Source organism: Bos grunniens, chromosome 25 (genome assembly GCF_055505025.1).
Source record: "Bos grunniens cultivar Pamir isolate PY7600 chromosome 25, Bosgru_T2T1.0, whole genome shotgun sequence".
In the NCBI taxonomy this organism is placed as follows: Eukaryota; Metazoa; Chordata; class Mammalia; order Artiodactyla; family Bovidae; genus Bos; species Bos grunniens.
Window position 1 is genome coordinate 766961 of NC_141189.1, and position 22197 is coordinate 789157.

The following is a 22197-nucleotide window of genomic DNA, read 5'->3' on the forward strand; positions in this document are numbered from 1 at the left end:
CACTGGGCCACCAAGGCCCGCCCTGCCACCAAGGACAGCCCGCCCCCACCCTCCCCCCTCCTCCGAAAAAGCCGGCAGAAGGAGATCCCTAGGCGCTGTTTCCTAGACCTTGAATCGACTTGAGCAAGAATCACCAACCAGGACGGGAACCCACGCGTGCGGGGACTCCCCGGCCCTGGCGCCTCTCTCCAAGGCCCCTTCCCCTTTCAAATCTCGGCGTCTTCATCTCTGGGGAAGAGGCTGAGTGGGGAGGCGGTTTCAGATGGAGGCTCGGCTGCGGGAGAGGGGACCCTGGGTCCCGAAGCCAGGCACGTTGAGGGCTCCGGCACCTGCCCAGCCCGCCTGTCTTGCGATCCTGGCGGCTCAGGTGTGGTCACGTGCTCCTTTCTGCCCAGGAATCGAGTTTCATTTCCAGCCGCTATTAGGCGGTTCACACGGTTCACTGCAAACATTTGATAAAGAGGCTAAATATACATTGGAGTCGGAGGAGGCGTGGGCGGCCTCGCAGAGCGCAAAGGCGGGGCTCCGCGGGGCATCCCCGCCCAGGCCGAGAGTCCGGCTCGACCCCGACCAGTTCCAGGTTCCCGGTGCTCCCACCCCAACCGCCCCCCGACACACACACACAGTTGGGAGCCCAGGCCCAGGACACGCGGCCCTGGCAGGCTGTGGGCGCCCCTTGGCAGCCAAAGGCCCCGAGGCGGAAGAAGGGGGCGCTGGGGGGGAGCTCCAGGGAGGGTAAGTGCTGGTGGGAGGTGAAGGCGCACCTGGCAGCCCGGGATGTCCGGTCGCCCCCGGAGCCGGTGCTTCCGGGCTATCTCCAGCGTCCCGGCGGCGCGCCCCGACGTGCAGCGGACCCATAATTAAGGTGAGTCAGGCGCTACAAATAGGTGCAGAGAGGGACTCCCGGTGCAGCTGGGTAACTGCGCGTCTGCCCCTCTCTGGTTCCTCTGGGCACCGCCCATGACCCCCCCACCCACCCACGAAGGAGCGGGAAGGGCCTGGCCACTCCTGGAGAGGGGGGCTCCTTTATTAAGGACCTGAGGCCAGCCCAGGACCCTTCGCCCCACAGCCCGCCTCGCCACGTGTGCAGTGCTGGCCTGGGGCCTGGCACCCGTTGGCACTCCATTGTTGCTGTCACCCTTTTACCATCCTTTTTTTTTTTTTTTGCAGTGGGAGTCATGACTAACGTCCACTGGACACCTCGGTTTCTGAGTGGCCCCTGGGGGAGGAGAGCTGCCCCACCACCCCTCTTATAGATGCCAGGAAGTTGGGCACTGCCCGCAGCCCCAGAGTGCAGCCCCGGACAGCCACTCCTGGGCCAGCTCTCCCAGTGCTGGGGGTGGGCGCCGTCTCAGGCCTTCTGGCCCTGCAGGTTTCAGGGGGGCACGAAGAATGGTGGGGCCTCCTGGCAGTGAGGGCCTCAGGGCTGGAGCCCACACCTGCTCAATCCCCGTCGCGAGGGGCGCTAGCTGCCTTCTGCCCCGTGACCTTGGCTTTGCTGGAGCGCTTTGTCCCTGCCCTGCCTTGCATCTGAAGAGTAGGGGCCGGCAACCTTGCTGTGCACGGCTGTCTCCCACCACCCAGCCTCCTGCCCAGGGAGGTGATCCCCACGCACCACCTGCAGGTCCTGGCACCCCAGGCTCGGGCACAGCTGCCTCCTCCTGGGTGGCCAGCTGGGCGTCCAGACCCAGGTCTCTGCCCACTGCCAAAGCAGATCTCAAAACAATTTGTCATGACGAAACACCACATCTCCCTTTATCTCTGGGCAAGGATTTCTTGGTTCAGGGCAATTAATCCAGGAGCGGCCTCAGCTGAGTGGGCAGCTCTCCTTGAAGATCAAAAGTGCCAGGCGGGTGTTAATTAAGTCATCATCTCAGCCGCCCCAGGCCCCGGTTCAGGATCAGGCCTTTCCAGTCTGCCCTCCCTATGCTCAGTGCTGGTTTTAACTCCCTATTAAATATTTTCCTTTTAAACACACAAACCGCAATGAAGTTTTACATAGCATATGGGCCTACAATCATTCTATGAATATTTTGTGAATGAAGACCTCTGGGAAGGGGCACTTGGGGGCTTCAGGAATAGAGGCCAGACCTAGTCTGGCTAGGATGGGAGACCCCTGCCACGAGAGGCCCCTGGGCATTTGAAACGTGGCTGGTGTGTGCTGTTCATGTAAAATACACACAGCCTCCAAGACTTGGTATGAAGATAAAGAGTGCAAAATTTTTCATTAGTAAGTTTTACATTAGTTACCCGCAGAAATGATAACATTTTTGATATATGAATTCAATAAACTGTATTATTGCAATTAATTTCACACATTTGTTTTTCCTGTGTTTAATGTGGTGGCTAGAAAATTTAAAATACTTTGTGTGGCTTTAGTGACATTTCTACTGGACACAGCTGGTCTGGGCATCCGGAGTTCGTATCTCCTCAGTGGAGCCAAGCCAGTGAGTATGAGTAGGGCAGGGGCGGGGCGGAAGTCCTGCCCTGGGAAGCCCAAAGTCCCCGGAGACCAGAACAGCCCGGGGCCTGCTCTGCCCACCACACGGGCTTGCCTCGTCTGCCGTATGACCCTGAGCAAACTCTTCAGCATCTTGGAGCCTCAGCTCCCGCCTCTGGTCATAGCCAGCCCAGGGGGGCTGCTTTCGGAAATCCTCATTCACACAACAGGTATTTCTGTGCCGGGCACAGGAATGCAGCACTAACACGATGCCCTCACGGAGCCTACAGTCTCTCCAGGGAACAGTAAACGAGTGGCTAGTGTCCACGCTTCCAGGTCAGGAAGGCCTGTTTCTAAAGGAGTCAGTGCTGAGATCAGGATGGAACCTTCTAGGCAAAGCTCACAGCAGCCTACAGCAGCCTGTGCCAAGGCCTGGAAGCAGGAACCGGCTAGGCGTGTTGAGGGCCAGCAGGAGGGCATGAGCTGGGACCGGTGGGCAGTGGGCAGGTCCCACAGACCTCGAGGCTGTGTCAGGGGTGTGGACTTGTTCTAGGGGGACAGAGCCGACTGGTGGGCTATGGATTCGGACACATGCGGGGACAGAAAGAGAAACCGATCCCCCAGGGCCGCCTGCCAACTGGCCAGGCCCCAGTGGCAGACCTCACCCCACAGTTGTCTTCAGGATTTATAGCCGAGTTTGCATCTTAGGTGTGAATTCCAAGGTTCAAGTCTGGTGGGCACCTGGCTTGAACCCAGAGCCAGTGCACACCTCCTTCCCCGGGGGCTCCCGGCAGGCCCCGTCCCTCTGTCCTGGCTGTGGATGGGGTGAGGGGGGTCGACAGTCTCCCTTGGCCTTCAGATTTGATGGGACTCAGCCTCCAGAGGGAGGCAGGAGTCTGGGGCTCACAGGTTGGTTGGGGAGAGGCATTGCTGGCTTCCCAGGCCTCCCAGAGGAAAGATGGTGAGAGCGTGTCCTCCAGAGAGAGGGACTCACTGGATGGAAAGGCTTCCCATGCGGGGAGGGCAGCACCTCCCTGAGTAAAGGCACAAGCCAGACCAGAGCCCGTGGGGTCAGCAGGGAGGTGACCTTGGCTCACAGGCGGGGGAGGGGGGTGGGGAGGACATCAGAGTGCCCTGAAGAGGCGGGGCTGCAGGGTGAGCACCCACGCTCCTAAAACAAAGAGGTGCATGGGCTCTGAGCGTGAAGAGGAAGGCAGGGTGCTGGGGTCATCAGAACAGCATGGAGCTCGGGACAAATGGGCCGGGACACACAGAGCCCGGAAAACCTAAAGGGACTCCAGAGGAGGAAACGAGAGACGTTGAAAGAGTCCTTCACTCAGTGCCACTGGGGCAGGTTAGAGAAACTACCTGATTAAATCCTCACTTCTCCTTGCCGCGAAGTACATTTCAAGGAATAAGAAACTGAGTTGGTAAGCAAACATTTTGGAACAAACTTCACCATGTATGTCTTGGGGGAGGCCCCCGCCCTCCACTGCAGCGTTCTCACCAAAACCATTCTTGAGGAGGGGAGGACACACCCAGGTTCAGAGAGACTCCAGCAGATACCTGCTCCTGACCCCTCGGAAACATCACCGCCGTGAAGAGAACACGGAGAGAGCTGGAGGTCACCGCAGCTCCCAGTCCTGGACTGACTCCTCCGTCTAGACCCGCAAGTAGCTCGCGGGACGCAGCTGGGTCCGTGGGACCAACATTAGGTGACTGTATCCAGGAAAAACTCCTGGGTGTGGTGACGGTGTCACAGTGACATGGGCGGACTCTGTTGTCCTTGGAGACCGTGGTATTACTGCAGGTGAAAGGTCAGGATGCCAAAGCTGGTTCTCACGTGGCTCGGGGAGCGGGCAGTGGCGCTGGCAGCTGATGGACAGATGCACATGTGCACGCACAGGAGGACGGCACACGCATCCCTGGGTGGAGACCGGGAGATGACAGACGGGTGACGGTGGCTGGCTGGCGGTGCGCACACGGGGAGGCGGGCGGGCGCTGGATGCGGCTGAAGGGCGTCTGGCCGCTCGTTGGACTCTTCTTACCACTTTTCCGAAAGGTCGAAATGTTTCAAAATGAAAGTTATGAAAAACTGCCAATTCCTATTTTCTAGCTTTCCCATGGTTGATCAAACTTCTAGGACACAGAGAACTTTCAGAGCTCTAGAAGACACAGGACAAATTATATTTGCTATGTGTCACATTTTCAGACTTCAAAACAGACTGTCAGATTTAGAAATTGAAAACAAGTAAAAACATTTTAAAACCTGAACAAAGGGAATCCTTTCGTTGTGTGTTATAATCACGTTTCTGCTGTCCCTGTGTATTTTCATCTGCACAGAGTAAGTGTATTAAGCCAACACTTTCAAACATATCTGCCAGGGTCTTTGCTCATGTTTTCTCACGAGAAAACCAAGAAAGATGCACAGAAGGGACATGGGGACACCTCACTGCCAGCCGACACCTCAGACACAGCCCTGGGGGTTTGCTGTTTCCCGTGCAGGGAGGGTGCCAGGCGCCAGCCCGAGAGGGCTGCTTTCTCAGCGGGGGCCAGTCGCAGTCAAAACCAGTGGCTACTTGGATCAGGAGCCATGAAAGTGGCCATGGCCCCTGACCTCGTCATCCCACGGCTGGGCACTTAGTCCACGAAAATGACCCAGATACAGAACGACCACAGACTAAACGGTTCAGGGCAGCACAACTTGAAATAGCAAACACTGGAAACAACCGAAAAACCCAGGTGTGAACCGACTGTTTCCCTGACCCTTCCCCTGCGGTGGGAAACGGGGGAGGATGGCTTCCTGCCGTGGAAACTCCAGCAATGTGTCCAGCAGTCTCACCTCTGTTTTCTCCACCGGGTTTGGGGCGCCCTGCTCTTCTCAGTGTTGGCAGAGACAGGGCACTGTCCGTGAGGGGCGCTTGCGGGGGGAGGCTTGTCTGGCATCGTTTTCTCTCAGTCCTGCAATGAGTTAATCTTCTTGTTGAAGAAACTCAGTTGCTTCTATTTGGAACGAGCCATGTGAGATCAGAAACCGGGGTTCTGGGCTGGGAGCAACCGTTCTAACCTCCCTGGGCCTCGAGTTCAGTGAACAGAGCTTCGCCAGCTGGCCCTCCTCCTCCAGGAAGCCATCCCAGGGCTGGCTTCAGACCCAGCCTCTTGCTCACCCTATGACGGGGCAAATCATATCACAGCTCCAAGCCTCAGTTTCCCCATCAGGGAAAACAGGACGCCAGTACCTCGGTTCCAGGACTGCTGTGGAAAGAAAAGGCAGAAGTGATGGAAAGACCCTGAGAGCATCGTGGCCTCCTCCCCGTGGCTGTGTCGTCAACCCGGCACGTTCCCGCCTGCTTGTGACCTGCGTCGGAGGACAGGGCCGTCTTGTGGCAGCGTCGGCAGCCTGGTGGGCTGGCATCTGGGGGAGGCACCAGGCTGGTCTGGGTCAGGGGGGCTCTGTGAATCCTCCTGGGGGCAGGCGTCCTGCCCTCTGGGGCCAAGTAAGGTCCGGGGCACAGGACTTCCTTGTAAAAGAGGCTTCCTCACACCAGCCTGGCCCACTGGGCACACCCCAGGGGACGTGGAAGGCAGCTCTCCTGAGGCCAGAAGGCCTGGGAGGAGAGGAGGGGTAAGGAAGAGGGGTCAGGGGAGCGGGAGAGGAGGAGAGAAGCAGAGGAATGAGGGGTGAGGTGACGCGGAGCGGGAGGCAGGAGGGAGCACCCTCCCCGCCTTGCCCGCATCTGCGGTCACAGGACGCTCTCCTGCGTCAGCCTGAGCAGGATGGCGGTGCCAGTCACTGTCACGATGGCGTCCCCTCTGCAGGGGGCCCGTGTGTGCCTGTGGGACGTGAAGATCCCACCCTTCTCGGCAGCCACACAGGGACACGGCTGCACACGTCGGACCCCAATCACAGGGGGCCCCCGAACACCTTCATGCATGAACACCCCCGTGCACGGAGATCCGGCCTGGGGGCTCAGAGGGGAAGGGTGGGTGGGCAGGCTGCCTTTGTCCTTGTCAGTCAAGTCCTGGGTCAGAGAACTGACAGGAGGCCTCCCATTCCCTGTCATCTCCCAGAACGTGACAGCTTCCAGACAGGAAGAGCAGTCAGCCCAGCCCCACAATCCGGTTTTTGGATCAGAACTCTTGTGACAAGGACCCAGCTCACGGTGCCCAAGGAGACAGGGGACGGCTGGGCCAGGGTGAGCGGCGTCAGGTACAGCTGGATCAGGGCCTCGTCTCAAACTCGCTCTGCAGTGGGAGGCAGCGCCCAGCAGCCCAGCCTGACCCCCGTGCAGCCCTGGACTTCTCAGGACTGTGTCTCACTGCCACGCCTGGGGCTGACTGTGTCCGGGGGGTGCGGACCCAGTGCCCAGAACTCCTTGGGTTGCCCTCAGCCCCCAGGTTGATGAGACCACACAGCCCCTCCTTGCACCCGGCCTCCCTGAGAGGCTGCCCTGCCCTGACTGGGCAGCCTCTGATCCCAGCCCCCTGGAGCACCCTGGAATTCGGGGCTCACACCTGTATCCCTGGGGACTCTTAGCTGCCCTTTGGAGGAGTGAGCTGAGGCCCGGGTGTGACTGCCAGAGACAGCCTCTGCCTCCAAGTTGTTTTTCTCAGCAGGAGAGAGCAAAGTGCGTCAGATAGTCTTATCCCTGTCCTGCTGTGACCTGCAGGCACCCCTGGGGCAAGGGAGGCCCTGCAACCTCTGGACACCTCCGCACGTCCCTGTGGGGGTCAGGGGCCCACCCCAGCGTGGGCAGGACAGGGCCCGGGCCCGAGGAGCCAGTCCTGGGTTTAAGGGCATTTCCGCTCCCGCCGGTTGTGCAGCCTTTAGCAAACGCTTCCTTCACTGGCCTCAAGACAGAGTGGGCAAGGCAGCGGAAGTAGAGTCGTGATGTTTGTAGTAATGCCCGAGAGGTAAGTGCTCAGTGCAGAGCTGGGTGTGTGTCTGAATACAGCTGGTGTTCTGTGGCCGGTGACGGACAGGTTGCACAGGGTGCTATCTGCAGAGACGCCAAGCCTGGTAAACAGCAGGTGCTCAGTAACAGCACAGAGTGCCCCACCCCCGGCTCAGCAGCCCTGCGAAAGGAGCCCTGGGCTTGGGGACAGCGGCAGCCCCTTGGTTCCCTCTGGGCTGGGGCCACTGAGCTCACGTTTACCTGGACAGGAGCCCCCTTCCTGTGTCCTCCGGCGGGAGACCAGGCCGGTCCTGGGACGGCCATCCTCCCTGGAGGCCGAGTCTCAGCGTCTGCACGCTGCTGGGTCCACGGCTGTTCCCGTCTCCCCTCCCTGGACGGTCTGCCACCCCCAGCCTTGCAGGCTCCCACATGGCCTCCACGCTGACCATCCTGCAGTGGGGTCTCCAGCCCAGAGCTCCCTTCTGAACCCCAGGGCCCTTCAGGCCAGCACCTCCCCAACCAAGACGAACCCCGAGACCTACCTCTGAGTTCTGGGGACACCATCACCCCACCCCTACTGCTAGGCCCAGGAGTCTCAGAGCCAACCGTGAACTCTCTCTTACTCTGTACCTCTGAGCGGGCAGGAAGCCTTGTCAACTGACTCTCTGAAACTTGACCAGTCTCCAGTCCTCGCCTGCGAGCCAGCCGCAGCCCCGCCCCTTCCCTTTATCCCATGCACCCCCAGACTGCACAGTCAGTGATCCTTTCAGAGGCGAATCCGCCCAGGTCACTTCTGCTCCGAAGTTACCCTAATAAACTCTGGGCTGGAGAAACCCACCAGGAGATGCTTAAATGACGCCCACCCTCGTGCGAGATGAGAGCAGGGTCAGGCTGCAGGCGAGTCCAGCCTTGATGATGGAGAGAGGGCTCTGCCAGCAGGCTCCCTCACCACCACCAGGGCCCTCCCCGGAACTACAAAGCGCTTTCCCCGGCAGATAACAGGTTATAGATAAGTCTGTACTCCCCACCAGCTCCCTCTGCCAAAGCTGACGGGCAGAGGCAGATGCAGGCCATGAGAAAGCCTCCCCTGGAGTCCAGCAACGTGCTCCATCTGCAGACGTCAGAGTCCGGCCCAGCCTGGCCCCGCTCTGTCTCCCGAGAGACCCCGGGAGTCAGGACCACCCGGATTCTGAAGGCAGCCTGACTTCCCCACCGCACACAGCTCTTCCACACAGCTCAGGGAGCCTCACGCCTTCTGACCACGACTAGGCCGCTGGGCCCCACGTGGCCGGGAAGAGGCCTCCAATGTCACCGAGGGTCTGACTAGGACCCTGAACTCCAGAGCAGCTGTGGGGTCCTGGGCAAGGGCAGCTCAGCCCCCGGGAGACCCCGCCCAAATCCGGCCTGACTCCTCCTAGTGTGTGCGGGGTGTGAGTCAGGTCTCCCCGGCCCTGGTCTCAGTATCCCAGGAGGATAGTCTGCTGTAGCTCCCTATTCCCACAAAGCGAGTGATCCCAAGACAGACAGTGAAGCCACAGCCCAGAGAGGTGAGCTCCTGGAGGTCAGGGCTCTGAGCACCGGGCTGGTGGTTCTGTCCACCAGCCTGACAGGGAGTGGGGGCTCCTTCACCCACCAGCCTGACAGGAAGTGGGGGCTCCTCCCGTCCATCAGCCTGACAGTGAGTAGGGGCTCCTTCATCCATCAGCCTGACAGCAAGTGGGGGCTCCTCCCGTCCATCAGCCTGACAGTGAGTAGGGGCTCCTTCATCCATCAGCCTGACAGCGAGTGGGGGCTCCTACTGTCCGTCAGCCTGACAGTGAGTGGGGGCTCCTTCATCCATCAGCCTGACAGGAAGAAGGGGCTCCTCCTGTCCATCAGCCTGACAGAACTGGGGGCTCCTCCTGTCCATCAGCCTGACAGCGAGTGGGGGCTCCTACTGTCCGTCAGCCTGACAGGAAGTGGGGGCTCCTCCTGTCGGTCAGCCTGACAGGAAGTGGGGGCTCCTTCATCCATCAGCCTGACAGGAACTGGGGGCTCCTCCTGTCTGTCAGCCTGACAGCGAGTGGGGGCTCCTTCATCCACCAGCCTGACAGGAAGTCAGGGCTCCTTCTGTCCGTCAGCCTGACAGGAAGTGGGGGCTCCTCCTGTCGGTCAGCCTGACAGGAAGTCGGGGCTCTTCATCCATCAGCCTGACAGGAAGTGGGGGCTCCTCCTGTCCGTCAGCCTGACAGGAAGTCAGGGCTCCTTCATCCACCAGCCTGACAGGAAGTGGGGGCTCCTCCTGTCCGTCGGCCTGACAGCGAGTGGGGGCTCCTTCATCCATCAGCCTGACAGGAAGTGGGGGCTCTGCGGCTGTGAGCTGGAGGCCTCAGTTCCGCTTCCTCCAGAGCGAGTGACCGCAGCTGGGCAGGGCTGAGGCAGCCCCCACGGCTGATCCTGGGAAGTCCCTGCCACTGTTGGCACTGGTGACTCAGGCCAGCCCTACTCCACCCAAAGGGGATCACCAGGCCCCCCTTGACTCAGAGGTGCCCACTGGCTCTGGCACATGGGGGAGCCCCAGCACTGGGCCCCCTCAGCCTCTCAGGAGAAGCACCGGGGTTACAAACACCAGGCCTGAGAAGTGGGCAACTCATCTTCCAGACCAAGGGAAGCAGTGACCAGCAGTCTGGCTGAGGTGGGCAGGCTAATATCCAGAGGGAGAGCTGGCTTATACTCTCCTGAAGTTCCCCCAAGATGCCCACCCACCCACCTCTGATCCCCTGGTTACCTGTAGGTTTGAGGCGGGAGCGGCCCACACATCTGTCCTGCCTGCCATCTGCCTGGGACAGGACTCCTGCAAGGAGGAGACTGAGGGACATGCAAACATCCAAGGGTGTGGGCGGTATGAGTTGGGTGCCGGCAGGCACTGAAATAGCCAGTGCTCCTCAGGCTCTGGGCAGCAGCTCCCAGCCCAGGGTGTCCCCAGGGGCCCCGAAGGCCGTCCTTGACAGTAGACACCCCAGCCAGGCTGCTTCAGGCACTCAGTCACGAGCAGCCTGCACGTGACCCCGAGCTCCCCACCAGCCCAGGTCTATTAGCAGGAGGATGTAGCCAGGCTCCCCAGGAGCGCCTCTTGATCCAGGGAGCCAAGGATGAATCCAAGAAGGCTTTAAGGAGGAGGTGGCATTTGAGTGGAGCCTTGAAGGATGGCAGCCAGTAGCAGGGCGCCTCTGCCAGGAATTCTGCTTCCAGCCGTGCTCCACCCATCTTATCTTCCTCTCAGGGGAGCTGGATCCCAGGGACCTTCCTGTGAAGGGCAGCAGAGCCGCCGCCTCTCTGCCCCACACTGCAGAGCTGTGTGTCACCCGTCTGGAATGTGCTCTCCATTCCTCCGCCTCCCCCGCCCCCTGTGCCGCCTCCCCTCCCCTTCTCCTCAGCTCCCTTTCTCCCCCGGCTCCCCCCTCCCCTCCCCCATCCCCCCACCTGCCCCTCCCCCTCCACCCCCCCATCACCTGACCCAGCCCTGCCAGGGCGGCCACCTGGCCCAGAGACTGGGTCTGGGGGTCTGCAGACCACAGCCCCACCCCAACCAGGTACCGGGCAGAGGGAGGGGCACCTTCCCAGTCAGGGGAGGGTTTCCCCACAGGCCTCCCTCCAGCCTGAAGGGCAGAGTCAGCACCCTGTATTAGCCCAGGCCCAATGCAAGGCCACTCACTCAGCTCAGCCAGCCAGGCAGAAGACCCCACGGCCCCTGCACCTCCGGTCCTCTTTCTTCATGGGATTCCGGCTCCCATGGAGGAGACTGTACCTGTGGGGGGCTCTTCATGAAGGAGAGGAGACTGTACCTGCAGGGGGTCCTTACAGGGGAGAGGAGACTGTACCTGTGGGGGGTCCTCATGGAGGAGAGGAGACTGTACCTGTGGGGGGTCCTCTCTGGGAGAGGGGTGACCGTACCTGTAGGGGGTCCTCATTGAGGAGGGGTGACTGCACCTCTGGAGGGTTCTCATGGGGAAGAGGTGACTGTACCTGTGGGGGGTCCTCTCTGGAGGAGGGGTGACTGCACCTGCGGGGAGTCCTCATGGAGGAGAGGAGACTGTACCTGTGGGGGGGTCCTCATGGAGGAGGGGTGACCGTACCTGTGGGGGGTCCTCACAGGGGAGAGGAGATTGTATCTGTGGGGGGTCCTCTCTGGAGGAGGGGTGACCATACCTGTGGGGGGTCCTCACAGGGGAGAGGAGACTGTACCTGTGGGGGGTCCTCATGGGGGAGCCAGGTCGGCAGAGAGGAGGGCTTGCAGGCCTGGGAGGTCCTTGCCTGCTGCCCACTACCACCCAGCCTCCCTGCTCAGCATGTGACCTGCATGGTGGCAAGGGGTTCCCCAAGGGGGCCTGGGCGGCTGTCCTAGGTGGGAGCCGGCCCAGAACAGGATGATCGGTGACCAGGGGCAGGAAGTTGGAGGGGCACAGGTCCGGATCCCACTTCAGGCTCCTGTGGGGGAGATCACACCTGGGAGGCTCCCCCCGAGCCATCTGACTCCCCAAGGCCTCACCTGGCCCAACGGCTGGTCCCTAGTGGGTCAGCGCTCACTGCTGAGCAGCCGCCCTTACTTCCTTCTCTGAGCGGCTCCCTCGTGTGGGGAGCTGGGGGGTTCAGGGCAGCAGGCAGGGCCTTAGGGGCTCAGCACATGGGCTGCTGCACTCAGGTGGCCGTTCTGTGCCGACATTCTGCCCCCTCGAGACCAGACTCCCTGAGAGGAAGGACACTTCTGAGAGGCCCCTGGGCCTGTGGGGCGGAAGTCAGGCAGTGGGAGTGGGGAGCGGTCCACTCCAGAGACCCTCTCAACCCTGGCCAGGCCCTGGGGTGCTCACTAAGGGCTGAGAGAGGGGGTCGGCGAGTGAGTGAAGCAGTGAAGGCACCAGCCTGCCCTCCCGGTGGCCTCCTGGGAGCTGGGTTCTGACAGGTCCACTGAGCCCCTCAGCGCTGGTCCAGGGGCGACCCTGCCAGGACACAGAGGCAGACGCCCGAGGGGCCCAGAGGGGCCCAGGGCCCCGCACTAGGGCGCTGGGTCCCCATCGGGGGTGATCAGACCCTCCTCCTCGCTGGACCAGGAGTCCAGACCCAGGGTCCCCTGCCCTGGCACCCGCAGCCTGGGTCACGGGGACAGTGCATGTCCAGGACTGGGGCCGGTGACCCTGGCCCCCTCCCAGCACCGCAGACACTCAGTGTCTTCAGGACGGCCCACCTCACGACCTCAGCGTGACTGCCTGTGAAGGTTCTGTGCGGGATGGCGTCCACACCAACAGGCGAGGCATCCGCTTCCAGAAGGCTGTGGGCCCACGGTTCCATTCTGGGCTCTGAGTCCCTGGAGCTCCCTCTGCAGCCCCAGCCGCTAGGACACCATGCAGGAAGCCCCCTGCAGAGGCCACAGAAGCTTGAGACCCGCCCCCCACTCCCACCAGTGGTCCTGGGCTCACCCCCACCAGGAAGGCCCGACACCCCCGGCTTTGGGGGGCAGGGATCCAGGGAGCGGGAGGAGCTGGGATTCCCCAGCCTGGGGGTCCAGGACCCGGGAGGCTGCAGTGGGCACAGAGGGGCAGGGCTGTAGGCTCCCTGGGGTGGGGCTCTAGGGAGGGAAGCGGGGGCCAGGAGACAGCGGGAAGCCAGTGACCAGCGACCACGGGGCGTGGACTCTGGGAGGACGCAGAGGGGAGAGCAGGGGGGCAGAGCCAGCCAGTCTGGGGCCAGCACCCATGGGGCGGTGAGCAGAGAGGGCTGGGCTTCTCCGCACAGTGAGAGAGGACATGACCTCCAGAAAACCCCTCTCCAGCCCAGGATGGCCAGACTCTGGCCACTGCTCCCGGGGCCCCACCTCCCCAACAGCCCTCAGGCCAAGTCTCTTGGCCCAGGGCATCCCCGACCCAGACCCCAGGGAGCGGCCGTGGCCTTGGACGGGGGTGGGGGGACCAGGCTCTGCCCCTGCCCGCGGTGACCCCTCCAGGCAGGTGCTACAGAGACTCGGGCGGGAATCCATGGACTCTGGCTAATTGGAGCATTTACACTGGGATTATCTAAATTCGTGAAGTTTTCCTGTCACGGTTTATTTAGTCTACAGAAAAAATGAAGCAGGAGTTCCTAGGAGTTCCCATGCACACTCAGGGGCTTTTCCTTCTGAAGCATGAAAAATTCAGCTGGAGTGTGTTTGGAAACGATGAAAATCTTACCAAAAGCAAAATAACAAGTTTTCTTCTGACTGGAGCAGCTTGGAGGAGTTGCAGGAGACAGGGGGCCTCCAATCTGGGCTCAGGCCTCCCCACCCAACCTCTGCCTCTGGGTCTCAGTCTTGCGACCCCGTCTAAGGTTCCTGGGCTCCCTAGTGAGCAATCCAGTTCATTCTGCTCTTTGCAAGGGCTTTTGTGCAGGTTTAGTTAATCACACCTCCATTCAACAAACGTTTGTGTGCCTGCTGTATGTCTGGGGCTGGGGGACAGCGTGGAACAGAGTCCACAGGGGAGACACACCTCCTGGGGGAGCTGGGCCAGGCCTGGACCAGAAGGGATCCCAGCCAGCAGGACGCAGAGACAAGGTTCATCATCACATGCTCGACCAACGCGAACTGAAGCCTGTTCGGGTGGGGACGGAGTTCTGGAAACTGGGAGATGGCAGCAATTTCACAAGGCTGCCAGTTCTCTGATGACTCTCCTGTGGGGTGGTGGGGTCTACATCCCCTCCCTGAGTTCAGGTAGGCTGGTGGAGGTGATCCTGGGTGACTTGGGATGCCAGGTACCAGGAGGGAGCGGCCCGCTCCCGCTTGGTTGGAAGAGCTGCTCCCAGAGGCTTCAGGGCCCTGTAGAGGGTCTTACTGCTGAGGCCACCACTCGGTGCGGAAACCCAGCCACGTGGAGGGACCTGGGCTTCCAGGGAACGTGGCGTGTCAGTGCTGAGCCACTCCCAGCGCTCAGTGTTTGTAGCCGGAGCCCTGGCTCTGGAGCTGGGAGGAGCCCCCTCCCCACCTGCAGGGGCCAGAGCAGTCGTCTCAAGCTCCAGGATTTGGGGTGACTTCACAGAGCAACTGCAAACGGCCTAGGGCAAGCCGCACATGCTGGAGAAGACACGCTCATCGCCTGCACAGAACTGAAGCCCGGCCCCAGGGGCGGGAAGAGGGGGCGCGGGGGCTCACCACCCGCTGGCTTATTGGGGAGGGGGCACTGTAGCTGCCTTGAGGGCAGACGGGGTGGGGTGAGGCGGGTGGGGAAGGAGCCTCCAGCCAAGCGTGGCCAAGAGGGGGCCCAGGTGGAGCCCGAGGACCCCAAGGCGGGGCTTGAGCCCCCCATGTCTGGGCACAGCTGGGGTCTGGCCGTCATCGAGAATGTGGGTGACACGGTGAGACATCCTGTGTCACAGCAGCTCCAAACCTGACCCCGTGCTGAGGCCTTCACACGCGTGATCCCGTCTCTCGGGCACAGCTAATCCAGGGAAGCGCGCATCGCCAGTCCCACGTTACGGACAAGCCAGCCGAGCCCCGGGGAGCTGAAGGAGCTGCCCGATGCCACAGAGCTCCCACGAAATAGGACCAGTGTTTCGAGTGCCAGCCCCAGGGCGTCACACTGGGGGCGGGCCTGGGATTGCCTGGCTCACTGTCCGCTGCGTTCCTGAAATACTCCAGCCTGATTTATTTTTCCAGCTGCCATAAAAAGGAATGTGTGGCCAGTGAGGTTGGTGAGGGAACTCCAGTCTGCACTGGAAGAGAGGTCTCCACTGGAATGCCACCCGGCTGCGTCCTCGAGGCAGACCTGATACCAAGCTGGAGTGGGCCCCGCTGGGAGCAGCAGAGTGACCCAACGGCCCTCTACATGGCTGAACTCAAGTCCCCCGTGTGGGCTGGAAAGCGCACTGTGCACAAGTAGGAGCTGCCTTCGCTAGGCAGCACCCATGGAAAGCTCTGAGGCTCTCGGTGGCCCCCATAAGCACCATCGGCCTTGAGTCTCCAGGCCCAGGTTAAGACACTAAGAAGGCCCTCCTGCCGGTGGAGTCCAGTTTGAACAGACCAGATGACCCCTGGAAGAGGGGAGCTGCTCGGCACAACAGGAGGTGGGGCTGCAGCAGAGTCGTGAGTCATCAACTTCCCAGAGCGGTCACAACCCAGGAGGCGAGAGAGGTCCAGAGAGGGGCGAGAGGTCGCTGTGGTCAGTGGCATCGGGACACTCTTCCTGGCAGGACGTGGGCTGTCTTCCCGCACTCGGACGGGAAAAGGCAGACCCCAGGGGCCCATCTGGGTCTGAACCCCTGTGGCCCGCAGGACCCCCTAGCCACCCAGACGCGCTGGCCCCTGCGGAAGGCTGCTCCCAGGGGCCACCCCTCCCCCAGGCCCCACACATTGGAGGGGGGTGCCAGGCTCTCCCCAGCCTGGCAGTGGTGGGCTGGGAGGGAAGTACCCGACCCCAAAGTGAGTCATCACCCGCCTGGCTGATTCAGCCACGGAGCAGGGTGAGGCCAGGCCTGGCCATGGCACGGCCATCACTGAAGGCCCAGCTCACCCAGCAGGGTGTGTGGGCTGGACACACCCTGCAGGGCCCCTCTTGACAGCTAGGACCTCATTTCTTGGCACTTTGGGGGAAATTGCCCCCCTTTGACAGACGGGGAGGTCGGGACAGTGCCCAGTCCTGAGACCTGAAGGGCAGAGCTGCACAGGAAGCCTGGGGCAGCCCTGAGTGCTGGCGCCCAACAGCCTCCTGTGGGCTCCTGTCCTCAGGTCCTCCTGCCAGGATTCCCAGCTCTGCAGGAGACAGGCTGGCACCCACCACCGGGATTGCCAGGCACAGGGCACACTGATGCCAAGCAGATGGGCGAGCCTGCTGTCCTCCTGGCCAGGGCAGCCCCCCAGGCCACCCCACCCATGCCAGCCCTGGCCCCACCTGAGCCCAGGTCAGGGAGGGGCTTTGGGACCACTCTGTCTTCCAGAAACATGGGGAGTACATTCCTAGGGGGTTTAGAGGAGGGGTGGGTGAGGCCCAGAGACGTCAAGGACTTGTCCAAGGCCACACAGCGAGTGGCAGAGCTCTTGCTCTGTGTGGACAAGGGCCGGGGCAGAGCAAGGAGGGGTGCTGGGAGGGGGAAAGCTTGCTGAGGCCTGGGTGCCCCCTCTGCCTGCCTCTCCTATCCCGGGAACACCACCAGGGAAGGGAAGTCCGAAGGTCGCCTTGGCCACTCAGTCCCAGGTCCTCCGACAGCACATATCAGACTCCCCCAGCCCCAAGTTCTGCAGCGGCGCCCCCCAGCCTCCTGGGGGCGCAGACCCCTTCCCACATGCTGCCGCCCCGCCCTCCCCACACCCTCGGACACCCAGGCTCCGTCCCTCCTGAGAGAGGTGCAGCGGGCGGTGGGGGTACCTGCACCCGGCCGCCCCCGCGGTGACGTCTCGTGAGACTCCGGGGTGAGACCGTGAGGCCCTCCCGCCCCCGCCTGAGCCCTGCGTCCTGGGGGTTTGTCACTTCGAGGCTGTTGTGTACCTGGCCTCATACGGCGGGTCACCCCTGGGGGTCGGCGTTTCCTCTCAGCTCCATTCCCTGGAGACCGGCCCAGGCAGCCGCTAAATCCACAGGCTGCTCCTTGTACCCGAGTTGCAGCGGGGTGTGGGGGCCTTGTGCTCAGCCACTCGCCCGCTAGCACGTCCAGGCATTTCCAGCTCTGAGGATGAGGCCTCGTGAAGCTCCCTGTGAGGGTGTCTGGGCGAGTAGGTCCGCATCTTTCTGGGCTAAGTGCCCAAGCTGTCCTGGCTGCGACCTGCGGAGCTCTCTGTTTACTTCAGGTTTGTAGGGGGTTTTATATCATTTTGTAGCTTGCCTTTTTTTTAATTAAGTAATTTATTTTTGGTGGCAGTGCTGGGTCTTCATTGCCACGTGGACATTCTCTAGTCGTGGTGAGCGCAGGCTTCTCGCTGTGGGGGCTTCTCTTGCCACAGAGCACAGGCTCTGGGCACACAGGCCTCAGTAGCTGTGGTACACGGGCTTAGCTGCTCCGCGGCATGTGGGGTCTTCCCAGACCAGGGATCGAACCCATGTCCCCTGCGCTGGCAGGCAGATTCCTATCCACTGACCACCAGGGGGGTCCTAGCTCTGTGTCCTTCTTTTCTTGCAGAAACCCAGCCACACGGGCTTGCATCCGCGTCCCCCGCCTCCTCACCAGCACTGGGTGTGGCTGCATTTCCCGCCCCGGCTCCCGGGGTCGCCCCTTCCTCCGCGGTGTGCGTGTCCTCTCCGTGTGTGCTCGCTGCTGAGCTTCATCGTCCCGGTGCAGGCCCCGAGGGGACATTGTCCCCTCCACCTCGTCTCGGGTCCTTCTCCGGGCAGTGTTCTCAACTGTCAGGACTTCCAGCTGGTCCAGCTCTCCTTTCAGGGCTTGTGCGGGACAGGCTGTCTGGCCCACGAGCCCCAGGATGTCTTCTTCTTTCTCCTGCAAGTTTTATGGTTTTAAGTTTGTGTGTGAATCGGTGAGCCATTCTGAGTTCATTTTTGTAGAAACTATGATACTTCGAACAAAGGTTCCGATTTTTTGGCCTGTAGAAGCCAGAGCCTGAATTTCCCCAACCTCCCCTCCAATGATACATACTTTATCCACTTCTATTCATTATTCAAATATTTGCTGCTGCCCACTGGGTGCCCAGTGCCATGGGGTCCTGGGGCCCACAGGTGAGTGTGTGAGACCCCCAGCTGCCCTCCAGAGCCCACTGTCGGGCCTCAACTGGCCACAGCCTGACCCTCCCAGATGCAGCCTCGGGACAGAGTGGGGGTATCCACGTCAGGCCCCAGAGCGGCCAAGGGGAGCGAGCCACCCGGGGGCTGTCCCTCTGGACCTCATCCTGCTGGCCCCTTCTGCCCCGCGCCCCTGGCACCACCCTGGGGAACGCGACGGGGCAGGAACAATCGCCCGGCTTGTAGTCTCAGGCGGACACAAGCCCGCTTTCACAAGCCCACAGCCCCGGGTTTGTGCCGCCTGGCGCCAGAGGGAGCAGGCCCAGTGCCCAGCTGGGGAAGATACTGCTCCGGCCACCCCCACAGTGGGTGGTGGGCAGAGGCATCCTGCAACCGCCCGCCTGGGTGCCTGCGCCCAGGCGGGCAGGCCACACCCCTCTGCGCCCCAGTCCAGGGAGACCCTGGGCCTTAGGAGCACACCCCAAGGCTGGGGAGGAACCTGCCCTCGCGGTGGCAGAGCTCCAGTCCAGCCCCAGCGGGCCTCGTATGACAGTCCTGCAGGTGCTGTAACAAAATGCCCCAAACTCAGCAGCTCAACCGCTACTTAACCCTACAACCCAGAGGTCGGTCTGAAAGGCTCCCGTGACCTGGCTCCTTCCGGAGGCGCTGGGCAGGGTCTGCTTCCTCCTCTCCCAGCTCCTGGAGGCGCCGTGCTCCGTGGCCCATCCTCGTCCTGAGCTGGTGGCTTCTCCATCCCCAACTGCCTCCTCCCCCGTCCTCTCTCTGACCCGGGGCCCCCACCTCCTCCCAGAGAGTCCTTCATGATGACATCGGGCCCCCCAGGCACGGGCAGCTTAGAACCAGGGGACACAACAGAGAACCCTGCTTGTTTTATATCCGTGAACTGCTTAGAACCAGGAGACAGAACAGAGAACCTGCTTGTTTTATATCCGTGAACTGCTTAAACCGGGGGACACAGAGAACCCCGCTTGTTTTATATCCATGAACTGCTTAAACTGGGGGACACAGAACCCCGCCTGTTTTACACGCGTGGCTCACGTGATTGTGTGCGGTGCTTTGCGGTGTGTGGTGGTTTTGATTACTCAGTAGACGGCCTTCAAAGGAAACTGAAGGCTGTGCGCGTTGACCTCACTCCTGCTGCAGAGAAGCCGTGGCCTCTGCCCTCCCTGCGTCCTGGACAGCGCGCCCCAGGCGCTCAGGAGGAGCGGGGGTCTTAGGTGGCTGCTCTCTGTCCTTGGGAAGCACGTGGCAGCAGCAGGACCCCAGAGCAGGACCCCAGAGCAGGACAGCCCCCCGAGCCCCGGGGTCTGGGAGAGCTTCCGGGACCGTGTGGAGTAGGCCCCGAGCTGGCCCTCAGCAAACAGGGCCATCTACGCGCCGTACACAGTGGACGCCTGGCCACTGGACAGACAGGGCTCATGATAGCTCCCCCAGGGCTTGCTGAGCCAAAGCTCCCATCCTGGCTCCAGGGACCACCGCTCACAGCTCTCGAGACAAGGCCCAGGGCAGGTGCCCACAGGCCGCACGCCTGTCCTCGACCCAGAAGCTGCTGCCTAGTCCAGCAGCAGCAACTCTCTGCGGGTCAAGACCCCGCCCCGGCTCAGATTTCATCCTGGAGCTGTGCCCAACTCTCCCGGGGAGCCTGTCTGGGAGGCCCTGGGCAGTGGGCCCTTCGCACCCTCACAGCAGGAGCCTGAAAGCTGGCCTGAGGGCCCTCTGGGAATGGTGCAGCCGAGGTGCACCCCCGCGTGGGAGGGGGGTGGACGGTGGTCTCAAGCTAGCCGTCCTAGGGGAGGCACAGGCCTGCTGCTCCCCGAAGTCTGGACAGGAGGGTCGGGTGGCACATGCTCCTCAGCGTCACCCCCTTCCCGAGCCGCTGCTCAGAAACTTGCCCCCAAGCCGTCAGAGCGCGGTCCCCCAGGGTGGGCCCGGGGCCTGCCTCCTGCCGCATGGCTTCACACCCTGAAAGCTGCCAGCACCCCGCCCCCTGGGGGCCGCAGCCAGCTCGTCAGCTATGACGGTGACAGGCGGCTGAAAGCCCCAGGGACCATCGCCGTCAGTGGGTGAATGGAGACGAGACGTGCTACACGCTCACACGGGCTATGATTCAACCTTAAGAAGGAAGGAAATGCTGACCCGGCTCCACCACGCATGAACCTTGAGGACATAGCCATGAAATGAGCCAGACACGGAAGGACAGACAGTGTCTGACCCCAGTTCTGAGGTCCCCGGAGGAGTCAGGGCCACGGTGACAGAGAGGAGGAGGCTGGGCTGGGGGAGGGGCGTCAACGTCCATGGGGACAGGGTCTCAGTCTGGGAAGATGAGAACGTTCTTGAGACGGAGGGTGGCGACGGCTGAGCAACTGTACGAATGCGCTTAACGCCCCTGAAGTTACAGATGGTTAAGACGCTAAGTTTTATGACTATTTGACCACAATAGAGACAAACAAAAGGAAGAAAATCTTCTCTAAAAATTTTAGACCAAAACCCGGAGTCAGGAAGATGCATTTCACTGCACATTTAATAGCGCATGCAGCATTCAGAACATCGTGATAAACAGGTGGGGTCCACACATCACAGAAACACTCAGAGGCAAAGGCAGGGGTCCCCTCAGACCGGGCAGCCTCCCTGGGCCGCACGGGCGGGAGCCAAGCGGGGTAACCACGCTGTTTCGCTGGTACTTCAGGTCACTGGGAGTCCCATGCGCACAGGCCCCAGCCGCTCCAGCTCGGCTGAGAGCAGGCCTGGCGGCACTTCCGGGGGGCAGTCAATCGATGGATGACCTAGGTGTGCGGGCCACGGTCTGGCCTGGCGCACGCTCCTGCTTGGGGAGAGGCTCGGATACCTGCCTTCCTAGGGCGATGCTCCCAATAACGGAGGCCTGTCTGCGGGAGGGTGGCTCACAGCTGCATCCAGAGCATGCTCAGAAGGTCCCTGCACTCCCTCCAAGTCTCCAAGAGGCTGCTTTGTGGAACAGTGGGGGCAAAGGGGCTCCTCCTGACCCAGGGGGCAGGGCTCCCGTGCCCAGGGAAGCCCCAGACTCAAACAGCGGGGCCTTCCCTGCTGGGCATCCCAGCCCAGCGAGGCGGCCCCCGCCCTGATGGTCAGGCAAACCGGCCGTTGTGCCGGGCTTTCCAGGAAAGGGGAAGTTCACTGCTCCGCACCCTGCCCCAAGGCCAAGCCTGGCTGAAGCCACCAGAGCATCCCCAGCCCTGGCATCTTGGGGCGCCCGGGGGAGGCACACGTCTGAGGGAGGGGCCTGAGCTTTGCAGCCTCAGCTTCCAGCTCCAAGAACAGGGACGTCATCGCCCCAGACCAACTGCAGCCCAGCGGCATCATGTTACCAGGCCTGGGCTGGGGGAGCTGCCTGCGTCCCAGGAGATGGGGGAGTGGGGTGGGCTCCCTGAGAGGGGCCACGAGGGGAGACCAGGCAGGCAGGCAGGCAGAGGGCTGCCTTCCGGGAGGCACCGCGTTTATTCCCGGAGGGCGGGAGGGCGCTCAGACGGTGAGCGAGATGAAGCTGTTGTAGCGCTGGATGTTCCTCTTGAGGATCTCGGAGCAGGGCCCCAGCACACGCTCAAAGCGGGGCCGGTCCAGCTTCACGCACTTGAGGGGCCCCCGCGCCACCACCGTGGCCGCCCGGGGCCGATTCAGGAGAAGCGCGATCTCCCCTGAGGGCGAGGGGCGTCAGGGCTGCGGGCATCGGGGTGCCCTCCCCAGGGGGACGGCGCCCAGGCCTCCCGGGACTCCCACGGCCCCGCCCAGGCCCTGCTGGGGCCCCGCAAGCCAGCCACCCCCCGCCGAGGACAGAGCCCCGCACTCACCAAAGTAGTCAGAGGGCCCAAGGCGCCCGACCTCCACGTACTCCTCGCTGGGGGACCGACGCTGCAGGACGGAAGCCGTGCCCTGCGGAAGCCAAGGGCGCGTGGGGGTCGGCCAGCCAGGGCCCAGCAGGCCAGGGCGGGGGTTCCTGGGCTCACCCCTGAGCGTGCTGTCCACACCCCCCTCCTGCCAGCTCCGCACGCCCCGACCTGGAGCAAGGTGCGGGCGCCGGGAGCCGTGCTCGGCACAGGGCACACCCAGGCCACCCCCAGGGCCGGGCACCGGCAGAATCTAGGGCCATCTCCTGGGCAGCACTCCTCCCAGCCGACCTTGGCCTAAGTCTCAAGGACAG

At 62.2% G+C, this 22197-nt stretch overlaps 1 protein-coding gene and 3 long non-coding RNA genes across 13 annotated transcripts in view; 1 reads left to right on the forward strand and 3 right to left on the reverse strand.

Moving 5' to 3' along the window:
- Window positions 1-307: 307 nt before the first annotated feature.
- On the reverse strand, window positions 308-4123 carry LOC147344653 (uncharacterized). The gene is made up of 3 exons (XR_015155051.1): window positions 4007-4123; window positions 765-877; window positions 308-442 (listed from the first exon to the last, which is right to left on the reverse strand). It is a non-coding gene; the product is annotated as an uncharacterized LOC147344653 (long non-coding RNA).
- On the forward strand, window positions 746-2309 carry LOC147344654 (uncharacterized). The gene is made up of 2 exons (XR_015155054.1): window positions 746-865; window positions 1171-2309. It is a non-coding gene; the product is annotated as an uncharacterized LOC147344654 (long non-coding RNA).
- Window positions 4124-4491: 368 nt separating the features above from the next.
- On the reverse strand, window positions 4492-5421 carry LOC147344655 (uncharacterized). Its single transcript, XR_015155050.1, has 2 exons — window positions 5283-5421; window positions 4492-4605 (listed from the first exon to the last, which is right to left on the reverse strand). It is a non-coding gene; the product is annotated as an uncharacterized LOC147344655 (long non-coding RNA).
- Window positions 5422-17155: 11734 nt separating this feature from the next.
- Window positions 17156-22197, reverse strand: part of PRKAR1B (protein kinase cAMP-dependent type I regulatory subunit beta) — a 78886-nt gene continuing 73844 nt past the window's right edge. For 5 of the 10 annotated variants that reach the window (XR_015155037.1, XR_015155039.1, XR_015155040.1 and 2 more), the window contains 2 exons: window positions 21848-21929; window positions 20527-21694 (listed from right to left, as the gene is read on the reverse strand). Coding sequence is in view for 6 of the 10 variants with exons in the window: in XM_086376872.1 (XP_086232998.1) it covers window positions 21522-21694; window positions 21848-21929 (255 nt within the window). In the remaining 4 variants the exon portion in view is untranslated. Of the gene's footprint in view, window positions 17764-20526; window positions 21695-21847; window positions 21930-22197 lie in introns of those variants that run through there. The other 5 variants (XM_086376870.1, XM_086376871.1, XM_086376876.1 and 2 more) reach the window with 2 other exon arrangements.